The following is a 23593-nucleotide window of genomic DNA, read 5'->3' on the forward strand; positions in this document are numbered from 1 at the left end:
AAGGAAGGGAAAGTGAGGAAAAGAGCATGAGAATAATAAAAAGAATTGAGAGAGTAAGTGAAAAAGCTCAAATAACAAGGTGGAGGGTTTGTCAGAGTGGAAAGAGCAAATTAAACAAGGAGGGAAAAAAAAAGACATTTCAGGAATAGAAGAGCAGTAAAAGCAAGACAAAGGCATAAAAACGGGGGAGATAAATATTAAAGGTGGGCAATTAGAGCTAAATAGAAAACGTGATAACAATTGTGTTTTTTCATGTGTGTTGGTTGTACCAGAGCTGTCAGACCCCCCCTCTGGACTCCCGCTTGAGTACATGGTGGCCAGCTTCCCATCCAAGATGAACCTGAACCAGCCATTGGAACCATTGGAGAGCTCAAGGGCAGCAGCGTCCGACCAGATGTAGAGACAGTCCCTTCCTCTGATAATGGACCAGTCCCTCCAGTGGTACGGCTTCCCCTGCTGGATCTCCCTCGCATCCTCCTGTACTTCCTCCTCCTGCAGCATCATCAACCACAGGTGTTGTAGTACTGGCTAGATTTAATAGTTAAAATGTAACTGCAGGGTATAAAAGACACTGCAGTGTTCATGTCAAAGTAACTATTTTAACTAAAGTCAATTAAGTGCATTTCACCATACACTCCCTCTCTACCTTCTCAGGCTTTGCTTCATCCTCGTTCTCATCATCAGATGCTGGTCCAGCCAGAGTGGACACCTTGTTGATGACTCCCAGTCGAGCCAGCTGGTCAAGGAAAACATCCCCGCCTTTATCTACCAGATCTCTGATGATCTGCAGAGCCAGTAGATGGCCGTCATCGTCATCCTGAGACAAAGAGAGAAATAGCGTGGATATCACCTAAAGTTTAGGTTTTAGACATTTCAGTTTCAAGTTGAAACTTCCTGCCATCTTTCACCGATTCCTCAGTAGTACAGTAGGCCTCAGTGTAAAGCCTCATTAATATATAAGGCCAAGAAAACAGAAACACTGTTACCAGCTCTAGCAGTCGATTTTATTGATTTCTGCACATTGATCGTGCAATGGCATTAATGGGGTTTCTTTCACGTAGTCATTCAAAAGCAGTGTGTCTAATCTCTAAACTACTATCACAGCCCCATCAGGCTCCTTTTTGTCTCCAGACAGTCTGTCCTATGGGCACAATTTAATTTAGCATGCATTTGTCCCATGCCATTTAAAGAGTGTTAGTGTACCTCCTGGTCGAGGACAGTTGCAGTGATCTCGACTAGCACAGTGGGGAGGTTGTGTCCAGTCTCGCCATCACACACCTCCTTCAGCAACACTTCACTGCTGTAGTGAACCATTTTCCTGATCAGAGCCAGACTGGCTTTCCTAAATACACAATAACACACAGACAGAGCAGTTCAAACATGTTGCAACATACACGTTTCTTTTGTCATCTTCATTTATACTTCCACAGCAAAGTGGCTCAGTTTGTAACACAGTTGTCTACGAACTGCAAGCTCAGTGGTTTGATTCCCAGCTTTCCCTGGCAAAAACAAACTTGAAAGGAGATTCTCCCTAATGTGGTGTGGTTCTTTTACAGCAATTTGCTGTGGACAAAAACACAGAATCCCCCCTCAGTTGGTGGCATTACTGAGGTGGTGCACTTCTTCAGCCAATAATTTACAGGATGGCTTGATGGTACAGTCTTATCTGTTCTAATTCAATTAAGTTTAGACTGCCGTGGCAAACAGCCACTGTGGTTTAACAGACCAGTTTCATCTGCTCTAAAGCAAATTACTGAGGTTTAAACAGGGAATCATTTGTTCAGTGGCACTTGGCTAAACAGGTTACAGCATTTCTAATTTATATTAAAAAAAAAATATACATGTTACAGATATGGGATTCTGGTTGAGTTTACCTAATAGAAGGCAGCATGGTATGCTGAAAGGTTTGTGCAAAAACAGGCAGCAGTCTCTTCAGGTAGACTGGAGCCATTTCTGGGTCTCCTTTAGGCTCACTGCCCTCCTCCTCCTCCTTGTTCACATCTTTCTTCTTCTTGTCGTCTCCCTTGTTGACTGGACACATCCAGTCTCCTGAAACACAGACTCATGTTAAAATACTAGTAAATGTTCTGCACTTATATACCGCTTTTCTACCTATTGGTACTCAAAGCACTTTACACTGCTTCTTATTTACCCATTTGTACTCACCATCTCACACACACACACACACACACACACACACACACACACACACACACACACACACACACACACACACACACACACAGGGAGCAACAAAGTTGGGGTTCACTGTCTTACTTAAGGACACTATGACCAACAACTGCGAGATTGGTGGATGATCGCTCTTCCTTTCTGCGCCACAATCACCCCTGTGGGGGGGTGTAGTACTGTACTGTACTAGTACTTTGCCTCAAATATTAAAAAAGTTTATAAGTATAATTTTCATTCATCTTATTTTACATACTATGAATACCTTTATTTTATGTTGGATATACTGATTTTGAAGAAAGAAAAAAAAACATTGGTTGCTTTGAAAGTGAATCTGGCAGAGTCAAGAAACAGGAGTAAACAAACGGAGTAATAGTAGTAGCAGTAGTTTTTATGCAATGTAAATGTAATGTACTTTTAGTATTATGTAATAGTCCAAACTAGTGTGACAGTGTTACTAACCAGGGGACTGTAGTATAGCCACCACCTCACTGTGCCCTCTTTCCCTGGCCTTGTCCAGAGGAGTTTTTCCATCCTCATCTCTCAGGTCAGGGTTGGCACCGTGACGCAGTAGTGTCTGCACAAACACACATAAAAAAAATAAAAAAAGAACAGAATATAAACATTAAACTTAAAAAAAACAAAAAAAACAACCACAAAACAAACATGGAACATAAAAACGGGATGAAACTCTGGTAGACATAGGAGTCTGATATCTGGATAATGCATTTAATATCAGTGTATATGTTCTGTACTGTGTTGTTACCTTGGCTACTTGTGGGCGTCCGAAACAGGCAGCATAGTGTAGTGATGATGACCTCTGACCTCTGTTGACATCTGCTCCCCTTTCACATAGAAACTCCACCTGGAATAAAAATAAAAATAATAATAATATCACATGCCATGCATTTACCATAGCCATTAAGATCTTTTCAGTGTTAAGACATTTATGAATGAAAACCCGTTTCAGTTTGCTGTGGACTTAAACTTTAGGATGCTAATTGTTACCACATGTGAGCAGGCTAAAATGTCTACAGTTAGCATGCTATGTTAGAAATAATCTTAATGTGAAGATGTTAAGGTACCGCTACAAACTTAAGTGTTACTGGCACTAGTAATTAGGATTTGCCCTACAGGGATCATACATTAAATTACAATCCATTCAACAGCTATTGAGATATTCCATATTCGACAAAGTGTTGAAAAAATTGATAAATTTAAATGAAAATCAAGGTTTCTCTGTTTGTTTGGGTTCATTCTCCTTTACCATTTCCTGTGTCCCAAAAGCTGAAGCCCAGTTGAGCAGTGTCTGTCCAACATCGTCCATGAAGTTCACCTCGAAAGCTGCAACAGGAAAAATGTACATTATTATGCCATTTAAAAAAAAAAAAAAAAAACCCTGGCAGCAAGTAATTCATCATAAATTAACAAAGTAAATAATCAAATTAGGTTTATTTATTGTCATGCATACATGTGACTCATTAAGGCTCATGGATACTGTGGTATTAGGTCTATTTACCTCCAGTGTCGATGGCGTCAATTAAAGCGTCTGTGTCTTTGCTGCGGATACAGTCGATGAGCTGTCGGTGTGATCTCTCCCCTGAACTGTCCAGGCGACGCAGGCCAGGGATTCGACTCGTTGAACCCGCTGTCGATTTGGGCAGCGCCTTTCGACCCTCAAACAGCAAAACCAGCAGGAGGTCCACCAGCCGCATGGTGTCCAGCACACAGCGCTCATCTCCTCCCAAAGCAGACTCCATCGAGTCTGGTAACGCTGAACGCAACAGGTCCTGAATGCGTTAGAGAGGGGATAACACAACAGAAGGTGTTCAGGTTCAGTTAAACTCTAAGCAAATATTTCTACTCATTTAAAAATAAAAAATAAAGAAATCCTCAAAACTTTCCAGTTACCAGTGTTTTGACAATTAAAAAGGTGTGGACCTACATGTGTGACAAGCGGTGAGCCCCTGCACAGAGTAGACAGCAAGCTGACAATGGTCGACACCTGGTTGCTCAATTTGGAGTCAGGGGCCGAGGGGGTGGCACCTGTCGAGGTACGGCCTGGCTTACATGCGGAAGAAGGGCCAGACACAGTGCCACCAGCTGCCGCCATGCGGGACAGGAGCTCCTCTGTTAGGCCATGTTTGGCTAAAGGGGCAGGATCAACGCCACGGCGAGTGAACCTGTCGGCCAATGAGGCGAAGCAGCGCAGAGCCCCATCTGACACCTGGAAAACATAGATGGTTAAGACCATGTTCCATTACAGGCATCAACAAGCCAACATTTTTCTAAACATACAAGTTGTGTTTAGTAGCTTTGGTTCAATTAGAGAAGGTGTTCCATGTTGCATATTTTGGCTGTTTTAAATTTGATTTGTTAATTAAAAAATTTTTTTGACGAGCTGTTGACTTCGTAGTTACCTGGTGGTCTTCATGTTTGAGGAGGCTGGACAGAGACTCAACACAGGTCTCCAGAGATGAGTCCTGAGGCTCCATCTTACTGCAAAGTCTGGACACGACAGCCATGGCAGAGTGCAGAGTGTCCTTGTGGACAAGGTGGCCACTGTCTCTGATGAAACTCAACACACAGTTCAGACCACCAGCCTCAAATACAGCACCAGACTCTCTGGTACAGATCAACTCGAGCACCTGCAGAGACAATAAACACATGTTAAACCTCAATTTAAAAACAGTCCTTGGTGGGATGACAAAGCTAGATGGTTCTTAATTTGAAGGTTTAGATTAAAACCACCTTGATACAGACTCTGAATGACCTGAATTAATAGCAAAGAGTTCAAAGACATTTGTAAAGTTTGGTCCCCTTTCTTTTGGAGAGATTCAAGACGGACTACCCTTTAGAGCATAGAGGTTTTTTCTGCGAAATTTAGGCATGTATCGTTATTAATGTGTGTGACATTAATGTGGTTCTACAACGATTTCTGTACTTCTTGTTATATGAAAGGTTTTCTGTCAGATAACTGTAAACTGAGCCTAACACCACAAAAATAGATGACAGCATCTTTCTGCCCCTAACACTACATTAGATGACACAGATAAACCAAGACCTGAATAAAACCGTCCCATGATGTGTATTAATAAACATCTACAAGTACGTGGTTGTGAATCCACTGCCTGTAATGTGGCTCTGATCCAGAAACTTCAACAAGAACAAGAAGACTGAGCTACAGTCAATAGTTATTTCTTATCCTCAGTTAACCTCCAGTTATCTGCTACACTAACACAACGACCCCGTTCAGGATAAAAACAGATCAGTAGATATACAAGACACCTGACAAACAGCCACTCTTTGCTCAGATTTCACTGGAGAAAAACACACTGCTGCCCAAGCTTATCAAAAATGATCACAGACATAAACAGCTCAACAACAGGATGAAAGCGCTGAATTTGCATTTACACTAAAGCCAGTATTTACCCCTTTAGAGATTAAAAAACAAAAAGACCTTTATAGTCTTTATATACATCCAGTGTTGATTTACTAGAATCTCCCTCTGCCCCATCTCCTACCTTGACGCACTGTTCAGCAAGGTCTCTGCTGGTCCTGTTGTTGAGCTCCACCACCACCAGCCGGTTACACAACGCCTTAATGGCTCCGTCCACTCCCACGATCCTCCGGGTGCACTCTGCTGACACGTCCAGGTAATAGGTGATGGCGCGTGCTGTGACCTCCAGAACATTATCTGGGGCGCTCTCATCCAGGAAGATCTTGCACAGTGCCGGGAGGAACGTCCGAGGAGGACAACTGGAACAAAAAGAGACGGTCAGTGCAGTGTCCAATCTGACCTCCTAATATATAATTAGCCCTTTTCAGACATGCACTGGAATTCTGACATTATCTGTACTATATCCTATGAGCCCCCTAGTGCAATGTCCATATTATGTGCGTGACCTCGTGAGTACAGAAAATTGATCTGTCCCAAATCGTTGGGAGGATTAAAAGTGAGCGAGTGGGCGTGTTGATGAGGTTTCTATCACTCGATTGTGGTTGTATTCGAGTGATTGAATCTTTTTTTTGATGCAAGGCTCCAATGGGCTTTAAATAAAATATAGCTTCCTACAGATCAAGTTTTACCTGAAGTTGTGCCGTCTGCGTGGGCTAAAATTGAATGGATTTTCACACAGAAGCACGCTTCTCACTTGGGTGATCTCCAACTGAGTTACATGTCTGAAAGGCCACTGTTTTCTTATTATGTTTGATTTTTGTTCTCTGTCATTCTGCAGTGTGACTGTGAGCTCAAATATTAACATCAGACTGATTCATGCTAAATCAGACTGATTCATAAAGTTGAATTCTGTCCTCCCTTGAAAAGGTCTAAAACTAAACATTTTCACCTTTACGTTGGAATTTATAGCAAGACTCACGTCTCAAAGCAGCGGTCAACATTGTCTGACATGAGCAGCAGCATGCAGAGCTGCTCTAGAGCAATGAGCTGCATGTCCCGCTCATCGCCCTGACCCATCTGGAGCCACTCCAGCAGGGTGTCTGGGTCCACGTCCGCCATGATGGCTAGCCTACAAGAAACACAACGTTTGTAACACATCAGCTAACTAGGAATTCTTTTTAGCAGACAAAAACCATGAATACTCGTTATAGAATATAGAATTCCCAAATTCACTTCACAAAGATATCTGAATATTTGGTGGTGCAAAGGTATTTAAGCTTTAATTTTTTTTCAAAAGGAAAAATAATAACACACATTTGTCGTTAATAGGACTTTAATAAATTATTTTAATGGTGCATGCATTTTCTCCATTTTTCAGATAAACAGATTAATATATTTGATGTTTCTTCTAAAACAAAGTGAAGTTTCTCATAGGCCTTTGTGCTACACAGGTGCAAAACAGATCATAAGACCAAAAAAGTATTCATGTAATAACTAAAAATAAATACACAGGAATGAGCAAGGATGAGTGACTAACAACAACTCAGATGTAAACCAGGTCTGCTGTATTTTCTCCACCTGTAGCAAACCTGACATGCTGGTGGGATTTCCACAAAACAGCTGTAACTTTAAAGACTAAACCTCAAGTTGCATTGCTGTTTCTTTTAAGTATTTTAACGCATATCCATTCGAGCTAGCAACCTGACCAGTAATAACCGGCCAAGAATCAAGATAGAATCACAATTTCAGACAAACATGTAAAGCATGAACAGCACCAGGCAACATACACGAAGACTTAAGAACCATGACCAACGCCAAAGAACTAGCAACAAAGAGGAACTGCTGCATTGGCTCAGTGCCTTTTGTTTGGCCCGACAAGTGGCACTTGAATACACGTCAAAGATGACAGCTGATAAGCATGTAGGATGTATGTTCTGTGCCTGTGTAAGAGGAAGAAAACTAAACGAAGCCACAAAGTCGTGTTAACTTACCATTTTCACACTACTGACAGGTTATAACTACTTCTAAATCAATGACGTGTTGGATAAAAAAAAAAAGTTACATATAGTACTGGGTTGTCGATTCTGTGGCCTTTTTCGTGTATTGATTTACTAAGCTCACCCCCAACCCCTAAAAATATGGGTGTTAAAAGAAAAAAAACAGCCTAAAAATACATAACTATATATAACAGACAACCTCAAAGCATAGACTAGAAATGCCCAAAATGCATTACAGTTAATAACATAAATTATTTGACTTGATTATTTATTATTAAGCTGTGACATCAACAGCTGAAGGATAAAACGTAAACTCTTTATTTCCGATCTTGGCCTGTACTATAAGGACAGAGTGCAGATATAATTGTGTCCCATAATTAAGATTGTAACTCGATGAGTGGGAACACAAGAGTGTCCAGTGTTCACTTAATGTCCACAGTGGTTTAAAATTAACCAAAGAAAAGATGTTTTGCACCAATTAGCTGTGAAAGAATAAACAAAACCAAAAAAAAAAAAAAAAAGTACAAAACTGCAATTTAACTTTTTACTTTTGGTATAAAACTGTTGTTTTGAGGCTGATCTTCATTTGAAATAACTTTTAATTTGCAACCCATTCCCTGATCTCACAGCTGGGACAAAAGGTGCAAATACTACAAAACCTAAGGGAGTGATATCAAGGTATTGTGGAAGTGAGCTATGAGCAGTTAAACAAGGAGTAATTTTAGTTTCTCTGTTGATTTCATTAGAAAACGGCAAACAGCTTATTACTCCTCTCTTTAACTATCTTGTGATGCCTCAGATTGAAATTGTCCTCGGGTTGATTATAAAATAAGGGCAGAAGACCGAAACAACAACAAATGTATCCTAATAACAGGAAACATCTCAGAATCCAGAACTGTATTTAGCCTTTTCTTTTCTGCCCTAACAGCTCAGCTGTTGTCCCAACAATATTTAAAATCATGTGTGTGACTGTGGCTCGAGATGATGTTTCTTTATTACTATAAATATGGGCGCTGTACTTTATCAATAAACAGCTTCACACATTAACAGCAGCAATGACTTTCACAGTTTCTGGAAAGTGGTTCCTGTAAGACGCCACTGTGCATGTTCAGACACATAGTTCTGTTTACACTGATTCACTAGGTTGCTGTGCTACATGTCACAGCCTCCTGACTTTGCACTAAAATTAATTGAGAAATCTAAAAATGTCGGGGATTGCATCTGATTATGTTGACTACGAATACATCTACAAAAAAAGTAACTAGACAGAGGAAAACAAGTCTTAAATCCCTGATCAAGGTTATTTTGGCCCCAAGATAAATGTTTAATTAATCTGTGGCAGTGTGATATGATAATATACACCATTTGATGACATAATATGCGCCATCATCACGTCACACTCTTTGACAGTACGGGTCAGCTTCCTTCCACGCTGTGCAGATTCCGTGTAGCAACACAAACACACACAGAGAAGATTGAGGGTGATTGAACAGAGGAGGTGGACACAACATTAAGCTAAACAAAAGCTTTCACCCGAATACTTTGGTTGAATTAATGAACCAGCATTACAGAACATCTATTCTTAAAAAAGGTACAGAGGTAAGAACCATGTCATATCAACATTTTGTGACATGGTTAATTGAAAATTTGCACCTAGATTCTAAGAAGAAAATACAAATATGAGTAAGTACATTTCTGTCAAGCATGTCATTAAAAACTGTAATAAGAAATCAGTCTCTTAAGTTGTACTATTTATTAATTTACAGAAAACATTCTCTAAAGTTGTATATAGATATACTAAACTATATCGGGAAAGTACATTAAGGCATACTCCACAGCCCTAACTATAGCTAAACACTTCTTAATCTTAGTTCATCTTATCTGCTCAAATTAGTGATAAAATCAGAATGAAAAAATAACTAAGAATGTGAATTCTATAGAGTAAAGTCAGCAAACCCTTTGATTTAATAACTTGTCAAAATTCTATTTGCTTGTCAAAAAACAGAAAATGATCAGCCTTATCCTTTAAACGTTCTCTCTTAAAACACCCCATCACCACCTTAACGCTCTCACCTGGCTACGCTTTGGCTACCCGGTCTGGCTCAGCACCCAATCACTGCTCACAGTTCTGTTGCTGTTTGGGAATCATCCAACCAACCGGACGGAAGGAGAGAGGAAACAGAGACAAGGAAGTCGTCACTTGCTCTCACTAGGATTTCTGGGACATGAAGTCTCTTCACCTGCAGGCAGAAACAAAAGCAGGGAGAGAGGAACAGGAGACATTTAAATAACAGACAGAGACCGATTGTATGAGCCAACCAGGGTTTTCTCTCTTGTTCTGTTTATGTTGTGTATTGTAAGGCTAGTTAGATCAAGAAGTGTATGTATAAGAGGATTTCACCAATGACATCGCAGCTTTTGGAAGGAACAGACACAGCTATAGAAGCTACAAGATACAGCTATTACAGATGTAAGTTCAGCTATTAGCGTACTACAAGGAGGTGGGTAGTGCAACAAGGTAGAAGTAAAAGTTTCAGTGTGCAGCTGTGGAGGCACATGGTTTCTTACCTTGTTCAGTGGAATTGATTTGTGAACGTATTTGCGTTATTACAATTCTTAAATTACTTCGCTATTGGCCAAGTTGAGAAATGTGGAATTCAATAAATGTTTGAAGTTGGATAATTGTTGTACCACTGGACAAGAGTACGATCGCCTGTACACAGATAATTTCTTCACTGCCAAACTCACACAGGAATTACAGTGAAATGATCATCATTTTTTATACAAGGAAGTATATATTTCCCACACAAACATAGCTTGTACTTGCTTATGCAGGACAGCAGAGAATTTCTATTCATAATAAAAAATGGTTTTTGGCACCTGATTATTCCTGAAGTGAAGTAGCAAGGAAGTGGACAATACTTAGTTGTCACTTGTAAACAATAATAATTTGTACATGATTTGTGCACGATTGCAGTTCATTCTTGTTCATGTGCAGTAGGGAATAATTCCTGAACAACCTAACTACTGTTTTTTTTTTTTGTTTTTTTTTCATACACACTGCAGCAGGTACAAGGTGCAATTTGTGTTTATACATGTAAAACTAATACTAAGCAATGTAGGAACGGGGATAATTCCAGGATACTCTTGCTTGTTTTCTAGTATCGAGAGTGCAGTTTTGGTCTGATCAACCACTTAAAAGCAACTGACCGAAATACCTAAACTGGCATTGGAGGAGTTCTGTTTACTCTACTAAACATATTCAGTCACATATAGGCTTTTTTGGCAAACCAAACTGAAAACAGCAAATCAAACAACTGTATCAATCATTTACACCATATTTGAAACCATTCAAAAAGCTTCAATATTTAACCTGCATTTAGTCTGACAGTCAGAAGCATATTCAGAGCAATAATCCTTTCACAGCAAAAGCAGCTGACTGGAACCAGCCAATATGCAAATCTGAAAAACCTAGATATGAAAAGCCAGTGTTCAGGTTATAGACAGAAGCAGCTGGATCAGACTGTCTGAGGAAACAAAGGAATTGAAATGAACTTGAGTTAAAGGGAACATAATTAATTTCTAGTGCTCTGTAGACCAAAGTGATTTTTTTCCCACCAACTGATGAATACTTAGTGCATTAAATAGCAGAACATAGTAAAATGCTTACAGCTTCCTAAATTTCAATGCAGTCTCTTCAAAATGTTGCTTTTTATATGGCTAACAATATATAACAATATATTCTGTGCTTAATTTTCTGTCCTCTTATGACAGCAGAACAGCAGCCAAACTGTACAAGGTGCTTTACAACAGAATGTAAGTTATCAGGTATATGGTCAGACTCAATCCAACAGCTCTCACTTTGTCATTAGGTAAATCCTTTGAGTTCTGTTTCATTTATAGAAAAAGCAATCATATTGATCTGGTAAATTTGATAGCTCTTTCTACTCTCAAACCCAGCTGTAGGCATGGGTACAAACAATGTGGCCTCAGCAGAACAACATATCAATAGGATGTGGTTTGCCTGAACAAATTATGCCTGAGAAAACACCACTGAAATCTGACCTCTATCAGCATTGCAGTAGTTCTCACTACATTACACTAACGTAAGCCAAGAGCTTTCAGTCATTTTTATGCCTTTCAGTTAAACAATGATGGGAAAAAAACAAACATTGAGGACTACAGTTATTTAGGTATATTGAGGACATCTGTTGACATCTCACAATTTAGTTACCATGTGACTGTGACTAATGCAAAAATTACTTCCCAAGCCTATGGGGCACAGTCCCAGGGACCTCAGGGCCCCCACAGAAGCACCAGTACCAAACAAAATCTTATTAATTCCCATTCCTTTTTTTTGCCTGTTTGAAGGTATAACATCTCTGCAACACGACAACAGCTGTGCCCGGGTGCATAGTGCTACAGTACAGCAGGCAGGGAGTCTGATGGGTGTAGGCTAAGTTGATTAGGGTCTAATTTGAACCCTGTCTGTCCAACCGTCTGTCTGGATATAAACAGGCCACGCTCAGGCAGATCCTCTTATCAACAGATTAATCATCACAACTTGACCTCCTCCCCCACTCTCTCCCCTATAAGCCAGTGGGTGACCACAGCAGGACTGAGTGCAGTCGGCCAGTCACAGGGTTTGGCTTTCACCCTTTCATTTCCTTGAGGTGTCCTGTGTCCACTTTTTAAGTCCAGATTGAGGTCAGCGATCAGCAATGGTGGCAGAAAACACTTTTTTCACAACTCAAGTGTCAGCAAGTTCTTTTGTGTAGCTAGTTAAACAATAGTTGTCATTTCACAACACAGACCTTTCTCATCAAAACGATTCAACAACAAAACCTGCACTAACACAATCCAGACTGAGAGCATAACAATGTCAAGTTTGAAGGGATTACTTTCAAATGTATGATAAGGGCAGAGTATTAATCACAATACTTTTACTAACCTACACGTGCCAACAGCTCCAACAATAAGACCACTTCTTTGCCAATTAATTTCACTGTAAATACTTTGGGGTTTTAGAACAAATGCCAAGACTAACTAGCTGATGAAATATAGCCACATGGTGTAGTCGCACACTTTAACACTGAGTTTTGTAAAGACTGGTGATAAAACTAATCAACGCATTCTTAGACATACAATTTAAAAAAAAAAAACCTCAACTTGGACATAATAGTAACTGTGTAGCCTTAACTGTACAGACAAATAACTCTATATTATTTAAGGTTAACATGTTAATATCTATCAAAAAAAATGGGGTTTTGGCAAAAAAGGGAGATATGAGCACCTACAATTTCATTCTTTGCTGTACGTCCCCTAAAATGTACCTTAAGTACAAAAGAACAAGTACTCCAGTAACACAACAATGTAATTTAGACAGAGTTTAAACATAGAGTTTGATGTTGTTGATAAGGAATGTTCAGGTCTAGTGGAGTAAAATACTTCCCTCTGAACTGTAGTGAAGTAAACAGACGAAAAAAATACTCCAGTTAAGTACAACTTTCTCAAAAATGTAAGTAATGCAGTACAGCTGGAATAAGTTAATTTAGTTGCTTTTCACCCCTGGAAACCTCCATCTGCTGAGAAAGATAGTGTAAAATGATAGAAAGCTCCAGAACACCTGCTGAGTGGACCAAATAGTGAGCGTTTCATAAACTCGTCAAGTTGTACAAGACTCAAGAAGACAAAAAATCGTTGCAAGCACTGTGAATTTGCGTGTTTTCCACGTTCCCGACTGGAACAAGTCTCCTTTGTTTGGGCCTTGTACAAAGTGAGAAACTCACAGCCGGACTGATTATGAGCTACTGGGGAAATGACAAGGTTCAACCACAACTGGCAAAGCTTGCGGTATGACTCCGAGTTTCATCATCTGTTCGGGCATGAGGTACCTGATTATTTCAACAGACACACAGCAACATAAGAGGATCTAGCAGGGACATGTTAGTGGCAGCGTTAAGCCGAATACACAGGGTTTAGGCTCGATTTAAAGAATTAGCTCTTAGCTTTCGTAGCGATAGTTAGCGACTGTAATGTTGTCAGGACGGTGACACAAGCTACAAAGCGCAGAAAATATCCCACGTATATACCCGACTACCAAACCGTCTCATTCCACTGTGTACGTTTGTCACTCAACACAAATGAAAAGCAACGAAACCCGCAGAGGTGGTTCATGGTAGCCGGTTAGCACCACGCAGGCTAACTTCACGGCTAGCTAAAACAAACATCCACATTTCCCCAGTTCCTGTCCCTTTAAAGTAACCTCATCTGTTCCCTAAACATCCGCAAATAACGTTACACAAATGTTATTACGTGTTATCTATTTAAAGTGTGGCGTTAATGTACAATTAATATGCCAACTATAGCCACGGCCTCCTACTTCTAACGGAAACCGCGGTGCTCGAGTTCCGGGAGAGCCGGGAGGCCGCAGCTCAGCCACGGATTCACAACACGAGACAGGCCGGCCCCGGCTCGGGCTTGCGGTCTAATACGGAACAAGACACTCACCGTTTTTCCTTTTTCGGCACAGAGACAGTCAGAGGGTGTATGGATAGTGTTCTTCTGAATCAAGCTGAACGATGAAGAGCCGAATTCGGGGGTCAGATCAAGGCGTTCCCATTTCTGGTGAAGGGGAGTAAAAAGGTCAGAGTGGACGGTGAGAAGGCGATAAACACAGCAGCCGACTGAAATGGAGAGCTGAGCTGCGGCGTTCAGGGACTTCCACCGAGCACGGAAAACCCACTCCACAGCGAGGAAAATCTGTCAAGTAGAAATGGGTGCGGGTCGCGGGAAGGCGGGGCTCGAGGGTTCAGCTCCGCCCACTCCCTGTGTGTCATGTGGCTTTTATGTTTAGACCCGCCCACATATATGCGACGTTCAAGACCAACCAATTTTGTTCGTTGCCTGCCCAATACCAATGGACAGCGTTTCGTCCTAACAGCTTTTCATTTCTAAGAATAAATTACTCCTTTCATGATGGAAAGCGGCAGCACGGTGGAGGAGTGGTTAGTGCTAGAAGGTCCTGGGTTCAAATCCTTGGCAGACTGCAAAACCTTTCTTTGTAGAGTTTGCATGTTCTCCCCGTGCTTGCAAGGGGTTTCCTCCCACAGTCCAAAGACATACATGTTAGGTTAATATATATATCCATGTTGGCCATAACCAAAATGGACCCCTCTTGCCCAGGGACAGCTGATTTGTGATCCAGCTCCTGTGGACCTAGAAACAAAATGAAACTCACATTTGCACCTTTTAATGTTGAAGTTGAAGATAAACATGACTAATTACAAGATTCCCATTTACCACCTTTTTTGGCTTTACCTGTTGTATGAGCCAACGGGAGTTTACTGTGTGTTTTGTTCTTGTTTTGGTTTTTCTGTGGTCACTGTGTCTTGAAAGGTTAGGTTAATTAATTAATTAATTAATTAAGTGTATCAGTGACCTTATCAATGACATCTATAGCTGCCTTTAAATTTGCCTTTGAAGTTTGCCTAGACAGTTGTCAGGGAAACATTGTCTTTTTTTTACTGCTGTTTGGGCTGCAAGGTAATGGAGGAGCGCAAGAAGGTAGTAGTGGAAAGTTGACTGTGTAGCTGCAGAGGTCCATGGTTTCTTATTGTGTTCTGTGGAATTACTTTGTTATTAGCTCAATTGTGGAACGTGGAATTCAATAAAGTTCAGTGTTTGTCATACAACGATCTCTTGAGTAGATAATTTTTGGACCACTGGACACGAGTAAGCCTGCCTGTACACATTTAAACTCTGGTAAATTGTAAATGGCCGCTTATATAGCGCTTTTACCAAAAGCGCTTTACAATGTTGCTTGTCATTCACCCATTCACACACACACTTACACACCAATGGCGCTGGCTGCCATGCAAAGTCCTGACCTTACTCACTGGGAGAGGTTGGGGTTCGGTGTCTTTCCCAAGGACACTTCCACACGTGGTCAAGAGGAATCAGGAATCAACCCTGTGATCTGTGAATGACTGCCTTACCAACTGAGCTACAGCCGCACCTCTGAAATCCTTTTCATTGCTTAGTCTTTAGCCTTAGCCTTTATTGATTCAAGCAAAGCGACTCCAGAGTTTGACTGCAAATTAAATTTATTTAATGTGAAAATGTCTGGGAATGTTTTGTCTTTATGTGACCGCAGTTGACACCACACTGAGAACCTCCAGCTCACTCACCTGTCTGTGTTGGTCAGGTTGCTGCTGACAGGATTTCTATACCAAAATTGTACCTGGAAATAAACAAAATAACCTGGCAGATAGTAGTTAGATTAACTTTTAATGATTATGACCAAAATGTAGGCTAATAGCTTTGAGGAGGACTGCATAGTAAATATTTATCCCATTAATTTTGAAAGAAATAATTGGACTGATTGTTGGGTAAGGTGTTTTTTACACTTCATTCAAATCCTCATTTTAATGGCAGATCTAATAATTCACACTGAGAGAAATTTTCACGTGTGTTGAACAGCACATTATTTAACAACACCAAACTACTGCAAAACAATAATTGAAGTTAGTTTCTATTGAAGATGTTTGACACTTTCACACCATTAACCAGCCTAAATGCCTTTATATTCATTTATCACAGACTTCACAAATGTTGAGGGCCATCACACACCAAGCCGATGTCATAGATGTATTGCCAATGAAGGCCAACTGCTGTGTCGGGTCGTGGTGGCTGCATCTGGGCCGACAAGTGGCGCTACAACGCACCACAAAGAAGAGGCAATGAGCGTGTAGTGCTGCACGTTCTGCACTTGTGTGAGAGGAAGAAGTGGACCTGGGGCCACAGAGATACAAACTAAACAAAGCAGCATTAGGTCGTCATGTGTACACCACTGTGGCTCACCCGGGATGGTTTATTACTGCTGATCATTTGGGCTCGTTTATGAAAGAGGCCGCTCTGATTGGTGCAGGGTTATCTCTTTCAGAAACAAGCCCAATGCCAACGAGCATTGATTCAACATGTCAATTTGTCCGAAAAGCCGCAGACAAGGGTCCAATCAGCAGCGACGGTGCAGGACACAGCTGATGGACTGGACTCAATCAGAAAAGAAATCAGTAAAGCAGTAAAGTAAGAAATCAGTAAAGTAAACAAACCTTTAAAACTCTGATGTCCTGTTGGGTTGGTATGACTCAGGAAGTACAGAGGCTGTCCAACAAGCCTGGGGTCAATATTAATGACCAACTAAGCTTCATTGACCACATCTCCTCCATCTCTGTAGCATGCAGATACTTCCTTAAAAGCATAAACAAAGGCCAAACCCTACCTTTCTAAATATATGCAGGCACTGCAATGTCCAACTGACACGGCAGCTCCACCAACCCTGTCCAGGGTATCCAAAATGGACCAGCATGTCTCATTTTCAATCGACCAAAAAGTAGCGGTACGCTAAGCAGTGGTTTCCAACCTGAAAAGCCTCATCTATGGACTCACTGGACTGTGGTAGTGACTGGCATCTGGTGGTCTCTACACCCCATGGCAAAAGATCTTAAGCAGGTTGTTAGATTAAACTACCAAATTGCACGCTCAGGGTCCTCATGCCCAATATTGAATAAACTCTTGAAGGCTGAACCCAACTTTGTATGTCCTTAAAATGTCATGTACGTCTAATGCAAGTGGAAGTTGGTTTTCAGTGTCTTCTCTATGACTTTGCTTTTCTTCTTGCTTTGTTACTTCTATGTCACTTCTGGTGAAAGCATCTGCTAAATGGTATTTGGATGTACCCCTTGTTTTATAAGTGAGACAATTGGACCAAAAAATCAGAAGACATGGTACCATAACAAGAACAATTTTGACATAAGAGATCAGCACAATTAGAAGAGGGTGGAGGAAAACTGGAGGACCTGTATATAGTATCAACACTGTTACGTAGTGTTTAGAGGGTTTTTTTTAGCAATGCATGAGAGTTGTGTTTGTGTGTTGTTACTATGTGGAGGTAAAATGTGCGAGGATTACACCTCCTAGCCCGCAGAATTGTCATGTGTTTGTCATGGTGGCAGCAATGAGCTGCAGTAAAATGCATCATGACTGATTAACTAGGTTCAACCTAAATCTTATCAAATTGACCTGTTGCAACATCTTGCAGCATATTGTTTAGTAAAACTGCGTTAAAACTCCACCCCATGTCTGACTCACCTATGACAAAGCAGGAAACTGTTTGACACTAAAGAGACACACAGACTGAAAACCAGACATTCAGATTCACCCTCTGACCAAAGTAACAACTGCTTTTGAGTGAGTCCAGCTCCAGGAGACAAAAGAGGAAAACCTGCATCAACCTGCTGAGAGTCCACATGCCCTAGGTGAGTTTGACTAAAACATGACAGAGTCAAATTGAATGTCAAATTGAAGGTCAACGAAGTCAGTAGACGAGAGACGGGAGAAATGACTGATTATAGTTTCTGTCTGCTGTGTTTTCAGTTTCAATCAGAGACCAAATGGCTTCCAGATCAGAGAATGATTTCTGCTGTCCAGTCTGTTATGAAATCTTCAGAGAGCCTGTTGTTCTGTCCTGTAGCCACAGCTTCTGTAAAGACTGTCTGAAGAGCTGGTGGAGAGAGAAACAAACACAAGAGTGTCCAATTTGTAGGACAAATTCTTCAATGGAAGAACCACCTGTTAGTCTGGTGTTAAAGAACCTGTGTGAGTCCTTCTTACAGGAGAGAGATCAGAGATCTTCAGAGAGTCTCTGCAGTCTGCACTCTGAGAAACTCAAACTCTTCTGTCTGGACCATCAGGAGCCAGTGTGTGTCGTCTGCAGAGATTCAGAAAAACACACCAACCACAGGTTCAAGCCCATCTATGAAGCCGCTCAACAACACAGGAAGGAACTTCAGAAAACTCTGGAGCCTGTAAAGAAGAAGTTAAAGGTTTTTGAAGAAGTCAAAGTGAAGTTTGATCAAACAGCAGAACACATTAAGATCCAGGCCCGACTTACAGAGAGGCAGATTCAGGAGCAGTTTAAGAAGCTTCACCAGTTTCTACAAGAGGAACAGGAGGCCAGGATGGCTGCACTGAGGGAGGAAGAGGAGCAGAAGAGTCAGAGGATGAAGGAGAAGATGGAGGCTCTGAGCAGAGAGATAGCAGCTCTTTCAGACACAGTCAGAGACGCAGAGGACGAGCTGAAAGCTGAAGACGTCTCATTCCTGTACAACTACGAGGCTGCAGTGGACAGAGTCCAGCAGCGCCTCCTGCTGGAGGGTCCACGGCTGTCCTCGGGAGCTCTGATAGACCAGGCCAAACACCTGGGCAACCTGAGCTTCAACATCTGGAACAAGATGAAGGACGTGGTCTCTTACACTCCTGTGGTTCTGGATCCAAACACTGCTCATCAAAAACTGATCCTGTCTGAAGATCTGACCAGCATGAGAGGAGGAGAGAAACAGCAGGTTCCTGACAATCAAGAGAGGTTTGATACATACTGGTCTGTCCTGGGCTCTGAGGGTTTTGAATCAGGGACTCACAGCTGGGATGTTGAGGTTGGAGTCAGTACTCGCTGGGGACTGGGTGTTTCAGCACAGTCTGTCCAGAAGAAGGGCTTTATACCAACTGGATTATGGAGAATAGGCTTCTACGGAGGTAAATATTCAGCATGTTCACCACCAGCTCCATCCACAGATCTTCGAATTCAGAAGAGGTTTCAGAGGATCAGAGTGAATCTGGACTGGAACAAAGGAAAACTGTCATTCACGGATCCTGATACTAACACACACATTCACACCTTCAGAAACACTTTTACTGAGAGGATGTTTCCATACATCAACACTTTGGATGAATTTTCTGTTAAAATATTACCAGTGAGGGTCTCTGTGTTAGCAGAACAAAGCACTAAAAAGTAAAGAGGTAAAGGTCACAGAATTTAAGCTCTGAGTCTACGTCTGTCCTCCTGCTGTCTCATTATTCCAAAGGTATGTTGGGTTTCTCAATACTTTTTATGTCAGCATTTCTATTTTACTTAACAATTTGCTGTATGTTTCTACATTTCTATTGTCTGTATCACATGAAAAAGTTCAGTTTCTTATTGATTTGATTGTTTTTCTGGAGCTGTGAAGACCAGCTACCACTTTTTGAAAACTGATTAAGATCCAAACACAAATATTACATTTACTCCACCATTAACAGACGTCCGAGCAGGTTCACAATGCTGAGGTGTATTAACTTTGTTTTAAGTTGTAATCCGCTCACGTTTCATTACATATATGAAATGTTTTAAAAAATAAAGGAATATTTATTTTGTAATTCTTCATAATATGAGAGCAGTTTTCTATACGATGTGACAAAGTGGGCGCCACAGTGAAAGAGTGATTATTGCTGCCACCTGACAGCTGAAAGGTCCCTGATTTGAATGCTCAGCTTTTTTTTTAGCCTTTCTGTTTGGCGTTTGCATGTTCTCTCTGTGCTTGTGTGGGTTTCCGCCCACAGCCCAAAGACATGCGTGTTCAGTTACCTGGTGACTCTAAATTGCCCGTAGAGCCAACAACTAATTTGACATATATGTTACATATTAGGGTCATTGAACAGAATCAGCAGTTAACATCAGGGATGGGTGGATGTGATGAGGATGAGATGATTCTGTCACATTATCTGTAAAATTTGTTTATTTATTTGAGATTTTTCACAAAAACTAAAGTTAATTTCACATGTAAGTGGCTTGACTGACTAAATGTAAATGTAGTTGAAGCCCATTAAAGTTTTGTTTTAAAATAAAATATTGTCTTGACCTTGTGTCATAATCTGCTTCTTTTTAAAATGCAAAATATTTCGATGCTGCAATAGTTCATGAAAAAAAATGTAGTTGTTCATAACAAGTGACACAGATCCTGTTCAACCTAAATCAACATCTGAACTTCAAAAACATGCTGCAGTATCCAACTGTTACTGTAACTAAGGATTTCCAGGAATCAGCCTGCAACAAAACTTAGCTTGTGTTGAATTTTGGTAAAGCTAAAGCATTTAGCTTTGTCTGACCAACCTCAGATAAAGCAGGAAGCGGTTTGTTTGTCTCTGACACGCTCCAGACGCTCAGATTCACTTCAGACCAAACCAACAACTTCCTATGAGTGAATCCAGCTACAGGAGAGAAAAGAGGAAAATTACAACACTGCTGCTTCAACCTGCTGACACCACACACTGAAGGTGAGTTTGACTAAAACACGACTCAAACTGAAAGTTAATGTTAGTGAAGTCAGTAAAGGAGGGAGGAGAGTCATGACTGACTGTACTTTGTGTCTGCTGTGTTTTTACTCACAGACTCAATGGCTTTCAGACCTTCAGAGGAGGATCTCTGCTGTCCCGTCTGTCTTGAGGTCTTCAGAGAACCTGCTGTTCTGTCCTGTAGCCACAGCTTCTGTAAAGACTGTCTGAAGAGCTGGTGGAGAGAGAAACAAACACGAGTGTCCAGTTTGTAAGAGAATATCTTCAATGGAAGAACCACCTGTTAGTCTGGTGTTAAAGAACCTGTGTGAGTCCTTCTTACAGGAGAGAAATCAGAGATCTTCAGAGAGTCTCTGCAGTCTGCACCCTGAGAAACTCATAATCTGTCTGGACCATCAGGAGCCAGTGTGTGTCGTCTGCAGAGATTCAGAAAAACACACCAACCACAGGTTCAAACCGATTGATGAAGCTGCTCGACGACACAGGAAGGAACTTCAGGAAACTCTGGAGCCTGTAAAGAAGAAGTTAAAAGTTTTTGAAAAAGTCAAAGTGAACTTTGATCAAACAGCAGAACACATTAAGATCCAGGCCCGACTCACAGAGAGGCGGATTCAGGAGCAGTTTCAGAAGCTTCACCAGTTTCTAGAAGAGGAAGAGGAGGCCAGGATGGCTGCACTGAGGGAGGAAGAGGAGCAGAAGAGTCAGAGGATGAAGGAGAAGATGGAGGCTCTGAGCAGAGAGATAGCAGCTCTTTCAGACACAGTCAGAGACACAGAGGACGAGCTGAGAGCTGAAGACGTCTCATTCCTGCACAACTACAAGGCTGCATTGGACACAGTCCAGCAGCGCCTCCTGCTGGAGGATCCACAGCTCTCCTCAGGAGCTCTGATAGACCAGGCCAAACACCTGGGCAACCTGAGCTTCAACATCTGGAACAAGATGAAGGACGTGGTCTCCTACACTCCTGTGGTTCTGGATCCAAACACTGCTCATCAAAAACTGATCCTGTCTGAAGATCTGACCAGTGTGACATATGGAGAGAAACAGCAGGTTCCTGACAATCCAGAGAGGTTTGATTTTCGCTGGTCTGTCCTGGGCTCTGAGGGTTTTGACTCAGGGACTCACAGCTGGGATGTTGAGGTTGGAGACAGTACTCGCTGGGGACTGGGTGTTTCAGCACAGTCTGTCCAGAGGAAAGGATTTATACCAACTGGATTATGGAGAATAGGCTTCTACGGAGGTAAATATTCAGCATGTTCACCACCAGCTCCATCCACAGATCTTCGAATTCAGAAGAGGTTTCAGAGGATCAGAGTGAATCTGGACTGGAACAAAGGAAAACTGTCATTCACGGATCCTGATACTAACACACACACACACAAACACACGCACACACACACATTTGTTTCCATACTTTGAAACTGTGCATGACAGGAGGATTTTACCAGTGAAAGTCTCTGTGACAGAGAAGTTACAGATAAAGAGGATATTTTTATTCATAATGTTTTTCTATTCTTTATAGGTTAAAAGTCACTGAGTTTACTTGTCCTCCTCATTATTCTCACAGTACCGTTTGTTTTTGTTGTCAGTTGTGTTAGTTGAGTTTTGGTCTTTTTTGGTTTCTATTGTTGCCTTTTTCATAAGTTTAAAACACTTTTTTTCTGAATGTTAGATGTGATAGAGTTGGGTTCAAACTTATTATTTATTTTAAATTGGCAAAAAAGAGTGAAACACAGATTTGTTTTCATTAATGTAAAATGTAATGCACACTTAGGTACAAATGGCGAAGGAGTGCATATAAAGTTAAAGTAAAATAATGAAAATTACAGTGGTGCAAATGTACTTTTATTTCTGAAGAACAATGTGCATCAAAACTTAAAATTGTAACATTATCAGACATTTAAAGAAAATTAGCTCCTAACTGTACATTTAAACCTTTTCATTTTTACCCAAACATGTCATTTTAATTATTGTCGAGCAACATGATATGATGTTACTGGTATACGGTTATAACTTTTCTACCTATTGACACTCAGTGATCTTTGCACTGCTTCTTAATTACCCATTCACACTCACACACCGATGGGGGAGCTGCTATGCATCTGGCCAACACTCCCCGGGAGCAGCTAAGTTGGGGTTCAGTGTCTTGCTCAAGGACACTTTGACAAGTGACTGGAGGATCTGGAGACCTGGTGTCATTGACTCTTTAAACATGAGGATGTTCCCTCATGATCTCATTGAACTCCTTCAGTTCTACATGTCCTGGGTTCATAATGTAGCAGCATTTTTTGGCCACAAGAGGACGTTGTGGTCCACAGAATGATTTGCTACTAACGTCAGTTTGTTCTGTATTTCTCTGTAATTCTAACAGACTTTATTGTGTTTTAAGGTAAAAATGTTTAGAAAGTTAAATCAGATTCTCTCTAAAATCACCTGTGTGACAGAAGATTCCCTGCAGAACTGCTGGAGGACTCAGTTTTAGCTAAGTGTACCTAATAAACTGACAACTGAGTGCACGTATGGGCCTAACAAAATCTCAACTACAAGTACCACTTTCCCTCAAGTAAAAGCTAAACATATTATCTACATTTTACTTTAACTTCAAAAGTAACTGTACTGCAAATAAGAAAACAGTGTTTTTAAACAGTACTGATTATGGTGATTGTGTCAAAACATGTAGAGTAATTCAGCATCTGCTGATCTTGGAGCCAAAGCCCTGACTTTTCTCACACTGAGGGAGACGGAGCTTCAGTCCTTCCATCATCTCCTTGCTTAGTTGCTGAGAGACACTCTGGAGAACCGCTGAGTGACAGAGATCGTATCCCAGCTGCTTATCTGT

The 23593-nt window shown here is 41.1% G+C and overlaps 2 protein-coding genes and 1 pseudogene across 5 annotated transcripts in view; 2 read left to right on the forward strand and 1 right to left on the reverse strand.

Annotated features, from left to right (window-relative positions):
* Positions 1-14346, reverse strand: part of hectd1 (HECT domain containing 1) — a 30953-nt gene extending 16607 nt beyond the window's left edge. For 2 of the 4 annotated variants that reach the window (XM_067478831.1, XM_067478829.1), the window contains exons 1-14: positions 14095-14346; positions 9658-9824; positions 6567-6716; positions 5712-5946; positions 4608-4835; positions 4133-4414; positions 3707-3977; positions 3455-3531; positions 2954-3052; positions 2650-2764; positions 1875-2049; positions 1204-1342; positions 647-817; positions 270-528 (exon numbers count right to left, since the gene is read on the reverse strand). In XM_067478831.1, the coding sequence (XP_067334932.1) occupies positions 270-528; positions 647-817; positions 1204-1342; positions 1875-2049; positions 2650-2764; positions 2954-3052; positions 3455-3531; positions 3707-3977; positions 4133-4414; positions 4608-4835; positions 5712-5946; positions 6567-6706 (2191 nt within the window). In that variant the 5' untranslated portion in view covers positions 6707-6716; positions 9658-9824; positions 14095-14346. The remainder of the gene's footprint in view (positions 1-269; positions 529-646; positions 818-1203; positions 1343-1874; positions 2050-2649; positions 2765-2953; positions 3053-3454; positions 3532-3706; positions 3978-4132; positions 4415-4607; positions 4836-5711; positions 5947-6566; positions 6717-9657; positions 9825-14094) is intronic. The other 2 variants (XM_067478830.1, XM_067478828.1) reach the window with 2 other exon arrangements.
* Positions 14347-16776: 2430 nt separating this feature from the next.
* Positions 16777-19839, forward strand: LOC137101037 (nuclear factor 7, brain-like). Its single transcript, XM_067478871.1, has 2 exons — positions 16777-17903; positions 18022-19839. Exon 2 carries the CDS (start codon positions 18039-18041, stop codon positions 19437-19439), a length of 1401 nt encoding a protein of 466 aa, XP_067334972.1. The 5' UTR covers positions 16777-17903; positions 18022-18038; the 3' UTR covers positions 19440-19839.
* A 786-nt stretch (positions 19840-20625) lies between these two features.
* LOC137101430 (nuclear factor 7, brain-like) lies at positions 20626-23318 on the forward strand (annotated as a pseudogene).
* Positions 23319-23593: the final 275 nt, after the last annotated feature.

Source organism: Channa argus, chromosome 16 (assembly GCF_033026475.1).
Source record: "Channa argus isolate prfri chromosome 16, Channa argus male v1.0, whole genome shotgun sequence".
NCBI classification, from domain to species: domain Eukaryota; kingdom Metazoa; phylum Chordata; class Actinopteri; order Anabantiformes; family Channidae; genus Channa; species Channa argus.